Source organism: Mus caroli, unplaced genomic scaffold (assembly GCF_900094665.2).
Source record: "Mus caroli unplaced genomic scaffold, CAROLI_EIJ_v1.1 scaffold_15114_1, whole genome shotgun sequence".
Lineage (NCBI taxonomy): Eukaryota > Metazoa > Chordata > Mammalia > Rodentia > Muridae > Mus > Mus caroli.
The window spans coordinates 12609-21377 of record NW_018390120.1 but is presented as its reverse complement, the minus strand read 5'-3'; the positions used below and the strand labels follow the sequence as shown (position 1 = coordinate 21377).

General features: G+C 34.0%; 1 protein-coding gene across 1 annotated transcript in view; it reads left to right on the top strand.

Annotated features, from left to right (window-relative positions):
- Positions 1–8769, top strand: part of LOC110288491 (vomeronasal type-2 receptor 116-like) — a 19068-nt gene that overhangs the window by 2881 nt on the left and 7418 nt on the right. Inside the window, 4 exon segments of the mRNA XM_021154823.1 lie at positions 17–180; positions 183–307; positions 2031–2843; positions 4335–4562. Coding sequence (XP_021010482.1) covers positions 17–180; positions 183–307; positions 2031–2843; positions 4335–4562 — 1330 coding nt within the window.

The following is an 8769-nucleotide window of genomic DNA, read 5'->3' as shown; positions in this document are numbered from 1 at the left end:
CTGTACTCTTTTACAGAAAAACAACTANAAACCACAAATATGCTTTGGCATTGGTGTTTGCAATGGATGAAATCAACAGAAATCCTGATCTTTTACCAAATATGTCTTTGATTATAAGATACACTTTGGGCCGTTGTAATGGAAAAACTTTTACACCTACACCATATTTATTTCATAAAAAAAAAAAAGCCCTATACCTAATTATTTCTGTAATGAAGAGACTATGTGTTCCTTTCTGCTTTCAGGACCCAATTGGAAGGCATCTTTAAGTTTCTGGAATTACCTTGACAGCTTCTTATCTCCACGTGTGAGTTATCATTGGCCTGGAATTCTTAACACCATGTCTCTTTGGGGTACTTTGATAGCTATTAAGAAAGTTAATGGATGTGGTTGGACTTATGCTTATGTCAATCTAGGTAGTTCCAGGGTACTTACTATTCAGAAACATGTTAGGCCTTCTGTCAAGGGCTACCACCAGAAGTAGAAAGATACCAGCAAGACAGAATAGAAGAGGCCATGGAGAATTGAGTCTGGCATGGTGTAAGAGAGAATCTTACTGCCTTGACTGACTGTCAATCAGAGTGTTTCATTATTTACACCATTCTCAGCAAGCAGAGATTTGTTCATNCTGTTCCAAAATATAGAGCATGTTATTTCTGTCCCCAGATAGGTGTTATCTTCATCTTAGTTAAAAGATTAAATTATCATTGCTAAACTATGAAATAATAGAATTATGGGGGTGTTATAAGTTTAGTCATCAGAGATAAACTGTGATGGAAAAGAAATAAATTTTACCAACATTTTCTCTATAACCTAACTTTTAACTATCTGGATTATTTTTATTGTTGAAAAGGCATGAAATACCATCCCTAATCTGTCAACTCATGACATTTCAGTGGTACTAGAAATGATGAAAAGCTCCAATCCAGTCTGTGGAGTTAGTCATTTGACTGTCTGTGAGTGTATGACCAACTCTTAATAGTTAGAATTTAAATTGACATTATATCCCTGGCAAAAATTACACACCCATAGTGCTATACCTTTAATAAATAATTTTCTTTAATAATATGATGATATTATTAATGTAATTAATTTAAATTATTATATTATTATCAGTATATAATATGATTATATACTCTGTAGAATTTATTGCTCTGTTTTATCTTATTATTTTCTTTTGCTTCCACATCCTAAGATACAAGTTTAGAACTTCACAAGTGAACTTTTCTAAGAAAGAGGAGTTATGGGGTTCCAATACTTCATTCTTCCATATTATTCCACATGAAGATTTTTAAAACATTATAATCACTTTTTAAGTAGAAAAAAATGCCATTCATTCTAACTTCATTTCTATATATTTTCCTCAANATGTACAACTTATGAATCCCAATTATTTTGCACCAGAATTACCTGGGTATATAGAGTTTTTATAATCCAATTTGCTGCTAACACTTTTAGGCTACAAAATCTACTTTATATTTTTACAAATTCTTTGATCTTATTGTCTGTTTCCTGAGGAGGAACAGAGCAGACATTCAGAACAAAACCTAAAAAGGAGATCTCTGGCAGCTTTATGTGAGTCACAACTTCTTGTGTACAATATTACTGTCAAGTAGGGCAATATAAGAATATCTCTTCCAAATGCTATATCAGTATTATGTACAGGACTCTCCCCTTCAATCTTAGAAGTATTTATGGATTATGGCATAAAAGCCTTTTTAAAAAATATTCATCAATTATCCCCAAATTGTAAAAGTATAAAAGTCCCTTCAAACATTTGAAACACAGATATCAAGACTAAAACTGGAAGACAGAAAGGCAGTCATTAAAATATGTGAATACATTTGTTACATCTTTGTCAAACAGCTATGCTTGCTGTTCCCATTAGAAGTGGATGTGCCAGGCTTCCANGTTTGCTAATTTGAATCAGAGATGAGAGAAAAAGTCACAGGTAATCAACTGTTTGCAGGTAAATATGATTACAAGTGTTTTCACGTGCACCGCACCTCATGCTGCTCTCTGTGTTGTAGCTCCTTCAGCTTACCTATGGACCTTTCCATTCTATCTTCAGTGATGATGAACAATATCCCTATCTCTATCAGATGGCCCCAAAGGACACATCTCTAGCATTGGCAATTGTCTCCTTCATACTGTACTTCAACTGGAACTGGATAGGCCTTGTCATCCCAGATGACGATCAAGGAAACCAATTTCTTTTAGAGTTGAAGAAACAGAGTGAAAACAAGGAAATTTGCTTTGCCTTTGTTAAAATGATCTCTGTTGATGAAGTTTCATTTCCACAAAAAAATGAAATGTACTACAAACAAATTGTGATGTCATCCTCAAATGTTATCATCATTTATGAGGAAACAATCAGTTTCATTGATTTGATCTTTAGAATGTGGGAACCTTCCATTTTACAGAGAATATGGATCACCACAAAACAATGGAATTTCCCTACCAGTAGGACAGACATAAGTCATGGCACATTCTATGGATCACTTACTTTTCTACCCCACCATGGTGAGATTTCTGGCTTTAAAAATTTTGTACAGACATGGTTCCATCTCAGAAACACAGATTTATATCTAGTAATGCCAGAGTGGAAATATTTTAACNATGAAGACTCAGCATCTAACTGTAAAATACTGAAGAACAATTCATCGGATGCCTCATTTGATTGGCTAATGGAACAGAAGTTTGACATGACCTTTAGTGAGAGTAGTCATAACATATACAATGCTGTGCATGCTATAGCCCATGCCCTCCACGAGATGAATCTGCAACAGGCTAATAATCAGGCAATAGACAATGAAAAAGGAGCCAGTTCTCACTGCTTGAAGGTAAAAGTTTCTTCTACTGGCCGAGTTTTGTTGTCTTCAATTGCATAGTTTTTTAGTCTTTCTGATGCCCAGACTTAAAGAAATAAGAAATATTTTCCCAAATAGATAGGTTTCCAAACATTTTACCTTAACAAAAGCAAATCTATAGATTGTTATGAATGTGATTGGAAAAAGAATTCACAGATTAGCAATGAAAATGTGTGGTTTTATACAGAGCAAACAAATATCTATTAGCATGCCCCTTCCAATATTGAATATAAACAGTCTTTCCTCATTAATTATCTCCATGATTAGAAGATGAGTTTTTATTTATATTTGTCAGTTATATGGAAATCATTTGGAGGAATTATTTTCATTCGTGTAATCCAGTGATTCTGCCAAGAGTGTAGGTTCTGGAGAACATTCCTGGTATTCTGAGAGTAACTAAACAAGAAATAGTGTTGGTATTCATTTCTGTCTGTACAAATGTGTTTATATGTGTGAATGTATGCTTCTCACCGAGTATATGTATATTTTCTACTCTTTCTGTGTATCTGTGTTTATATTTGTGTTACTTTCAACATATATGTTTATCTCTCTGTATGATAGTGGAAGTGAGCAACAATTTTTTTCTATGTAGGAATTTCTTTCTATAAGTGTTTGTTTATATATATGTGTGTATGTTTTTTTGGGTTTTGTCAGAGTAGGTTTCATTGTGTACAATGTTTGTATTTTGTAAGTGTTTATAAGTACATATACAAATTTGTAACTGCTTTACTAAGTATGTGTCTGCCTATTTCTTTGTACTTGGCAAGGCCTTTGCCTTCCTTTTTTCTTTAGGTGTGAGTATAAAAATCTCTGTGTGTCAATATTTTTCATGGCTGGTCCTTAAATATTTATACCTCTCCCCGGGTTTTGCTCTCTCTCTCTCTCTCTCTCTCTCTCTCTCTCTCTCTCTCTCTCTGTATGTGTGTGTGTATGTCTGCGTGTGTGGTTGTATGTGTGCCAGTGTATTATTTTGTGTGATTTCATATCTGTGTTTTTATTTGGGTGGACATGATTGTCATTTATGTGCCTGAATATTTACATATGTGTGTCAACATGTATGTATATTTGTTTGTAAATAAATGAATACCTGTACTATATGTGTGACTTAGAAAAGATGTGAGCCTCTCTCAGTGTGTGTGTGTACATTGTGTGTGTGTGTGTGTGTGTGTGTGTGTGTGTGTGTGTGTGTTTGGTGTGTGTTTGTGTGTGTGTTTGTGTGTGTGTGTGTGTGTGATGCACACCTGTGTTTGGATATGAATATTTTTGTCTTTGTGTTTGGTATTCTTCACTGAGAAAACTGAAATTCTTGTAATGCTGTGATAGTTTCATTTATGTAATTGCATTTGTTGTGATTCCTCTCTTTCTGTCTTTCTTTAAATATGTGTGCCTTTGCTATGAAATCAGAATGAATTTTATGACTTGAAGAAATGATATATACATTATAGTGCAATGCTTGTATTTTAGGTAAACTCCTTTCTAAGAAAGACCTACTTCACTAATCCTCTTGGGGATAAAGTGTTTATGAAGCAAAGAGTAATAATGCAGGATGAATATGACATTATTCACTTTGGGAATCTCACACAACACATTGGGATGAAGATGAAGTTAGGAAAGTTCAGCCCATATTTACCACATTGTCGACACTTTCACTTATACATAGACATGATTGAGTTGGCCACAGGAAGAAGAAAGGTAAGTGTGTGCGAGCTTACTGGTTTATAATACAGATCAGTAAACAGTGTCAGATGAATCCATGGCAACATATTGAAATGAACAATATAGTCACATAAGGAACGAAATTCTAGTCTCCAGTATGATATTTCCTTTTTTCGTTTTTCACATTTTTACCAATTATTTGAAGATTTCAAACATGCATAAAATATACCTTTGTCATATCAGAACCATTTTTTGAAATTTAATAAATTAGAAAAAAAACTGATATTCACCACTGTTAGATATTCTTTCCTTTAAATTAAACTAAATTTTCTTCACATAATTGCTCTAATGAAACAGTAATCTCCTCCCTTACCTTAAACTTCTGGAACAGGTATTGATATGAAAGAGGCTAATGTTACAGTTATGAAACACCAATAGTCATAATTGCTAACCCTTGTCATTATATCCAAAAATGTTTACAACATAATAAAAGGACATTAACCACATTCACTAATGAACACAATTACAGAAAAATATATTCATTGAAACATCACTTTTTAGTAAATTTAAAGAATCCATTCACTCTTTTACATAAGATGACCAGAAGGTCAAAGGAACCTATAGACAGCACTAGAACAACAGAAAAAATAAAGGATATTAACACACCTCAAGTACAGCAATAACAGCACCAGACAAAAGCAACAAATACTTTTCAGTTATAATTGAACTTTTTTGTTAACATTCTATAAAGGAAATCAAAGACAACAAAACATGTTTATTTTTTAAGACATTCCTAAGTTGCCTGCAGAGGGTAGGAAGACACATTCATATACAAGAGGAGAACTTTTCTTTATTAAAAAAAATGGAGGAAAACAGTATAATTTTTAATAAGAGGGAAAAAAGTTCATTCAAGAACAATAAATTTGATGGATATGTGTGGAAATATTCTTGACAAAAACACCTACCAAAAGAACAAAACACACAAGAGAAAGATCATTCTCTGAGAAGAGGGAGAATTTTTTTAAATTTTTGATTGTTTTATTTATTGAAAATAACTTGTTGTTCTCACATAATATATCCAAATTACAGTTAACATTCCTTCTATGAGATTCTACTGGCAAATATATCATAGTTAATATTCCTATTTCCTTCCTTTTTCATCAAATCCACTTCATGTCACTCATTAGAAAATGACAGGATTCTATGGGAGAATAATAAAATAAAACAGGATTAAACAAACTAAGCCATCATAATAGAACAAAATTTTCATAACACATTATAGTAACTAGACATATGAAATGGAGCTATGTGAAAAGACCACGAAATCCTTCTTCATACCTCATATGAACAGTAGTGAGTGAAGCATGAATTAGTGATAGACAATTGAGTGACAGTTTTTCCCAGTTTAGGACTAAGAATATTTTATTTTTGAAAACATAATTCAAACTATCAATTCGATAATAAGAACATCTGGAACTAAATACAAATCATTTATTCCACATTTGAATGTGGAATAACATAAGAAGTGCCTATAAACTATTAATGTCAAACTGCAAAAGGAATTCCTTGCACAAAGTGATGTTATATGTCAATGGTAATTCTACACAAACAACCTGAAATAGACAGACCTTTTCAAAGCCAGCCAAAACACAAGAATCTGGTAGTCAAACACTGTTGGTATCTTCTTTTATCACTGATTAACCATAACATAATTACCAAATACAAGGGTCAGTAGGAAAATTTTTGTGACTCACAAATGCCCTGTTCCCCTACCCGGAAATTAATCTCATATAAACTGAATGTACTCAGGACTTGGGAGCAAAAGTGTGAAAATACTATCACATTGATATTTGAGCCCAAATGAGACCAAATCATTGCTTTCACTTGACTATTCCATCTATTGTAAACAGGATTTCTTGAGGTTTGTGGGATGAGACCAATTCTTAGTTTTGCTTGCAAACTAATCAGAGTTAATACACACCCACAATTGCTGATAATCCTGGCTTGCTCATTCTTTTTTCTACTTTGGATTTTTGTCAACTGTTCTTCATTCACTCTGAAAATTGTTATTTTTGGAGCTGTGCTACTTATAAAATATTTAGGAAGCACTACATGACAATAAATGAGTGTTAGATACCCCTCATATGTCTTTATGTGGCACACTGCATGAAAATATAAGTATCATTTATGGCATATACTTTAATATTTTATAGGAAGAAACAGTAAATAAATAGCAAGTTTATATAATATATATATATATATATTTATACAAAACTTTATTATTTTTTACCTTTGTGCCTTCAATAGGGCCTGATATGTAGTAGGACTTTTATGGGAAAAATTTGCAATCATATACCTAACATTCAACTGGTATAAAAGAGACTAAAGCCAAAAAAAAAATAAATAAATCTAATCAAAACAAAACAAAAACTGGTTTTATTATCAGGCTCTCATGGAACTAATTCTGTAGACCATCATGGCCTCAAAATCAGAAATGTGCCTCCCAAGTGCTGGGATTCAAGATGTGTACCACCAGTGCCCAGCTGCCTTTGGCTTAATAAAAGTAAGACATATAAAGCCTTAACAAAACAAACAAACAAACAAAAAAACCCTGCTCTTATTTTACTGTTGTGTATTACATTCTTAGTGTTGAAGATTGAACCTAGTATGTGTTAGGCTAGAAGCTACCCATCAATTATACTCCCATTTTAATTGTGATTTTGCTATTTGTGGTTTTTTTTTTTCTCAATTTTTTCAATTGGAGATTTCATTTATTTACATTTAAATATTATTCCTTTACCCTGTTTCCTTTCCGCAAACCCACTATACCATCCCCCCTTACCCTTCTTCTATGAGGGTGCTCTCCCACCCACCTACCCACTCCTTCCTCAGCTCCTAAGCATTCTTCTACACTGGGACATCAAGCCTTCACAGAACCAAAGGACTCCCCTCCCATTGATGACAGATAGGAAACTTTAACTCCTTCAGTCCTTCTCCTAAAACCTCCATTTGGGTCCCTGTACTCAGTTCAATGGTTGACTGTGAGCATCCATATCTGTATTGGTCAGGATCTGGCATTGTCTCTCAGGACATAGCTGTATCAGATAGATGTATTTACTGTTTGTAAATACTTCTTGCCATCCACAATAGTGTCTGGGTGTGGTGACTGCATTTGGGATGGATCTCCGGGTGAGGTAGTCACTGTGTGTCCTTTTCTTCTGTCTCTGCTCTACTCTTTGCCCCATTATTTCCATTAGATAGGAACAATTCTGAGTTACATTTTGTATATGTGTGGGTGGCCCTATTCCTCAACTGGGGGGCCATGCCTAACCTCTGGATATGGTGTCAACAGACTCTTCTTCCCAATTCTGGGATATTTCAGCTAATGTCATCCCTGTGGGTTCCTGGAATGCTCTTGATTTCCTGGCATCTGGGACTTTCTGGTTGCTACCCAAAGAACCCCATCCCTGATTGCTATACACCTCTGTTCAATTTCCTGACCTCTCTACACATCTTCCATCTTCTACCATACCTGATTCTTGTCCTATTTTTCCCCTCCCCCTGTTTTCTTCCTCTAAGGGAGAATTTATTTCAGGGATGCAAGCATACTTCAATATAAGCAGTTCCATTAAATGAAATGCACGACAAAATATAGAATTGCATTATTATCAAAAACCTTCAGATATGGCTCTTAGGCAACTCCAACATTAATTCCTATATAAAGAAACAAAAATAGTGATAGAACAGAAGGAACCTATATTGATATTAGAACATTTTCTTTTACAAAACTAGTTATAATACTATAGTATATGCAGAGAAAATTTTATCTATGAAAGTCAGAAATAATGTCAGGTTGTTTTTGTGATTCATGTTTTCATCCAAGCACTTTATAGACAAAATCTAAAAATCTCTGTCTGTTTCATCCAGTCTAGCCTATATTGTGAGTCCAAGACAGCCATGTGTGATATGGAGACACTACCTTAGAATAAATTATCATAAAATACAAAAGTATGCAGACTTTCCATACTCTAACTCTAAATAGTCTTCAAATATAACAAAGGGTTAATATACAGTTAAAGGAAATGATGGGAGCCAGGTGTGGTGGCACAGGCCTATAATCCTAGCACTTGGAAGGCAGAAGCAGGCAGATTTCTGAGTTTGAGGCCAAACTGGTCTACAAAGTGAGTTTCAGGACAGCCAGGGCTATACAGAGAAACCAGTCTCAAAAAACCAAAAAAAAAAA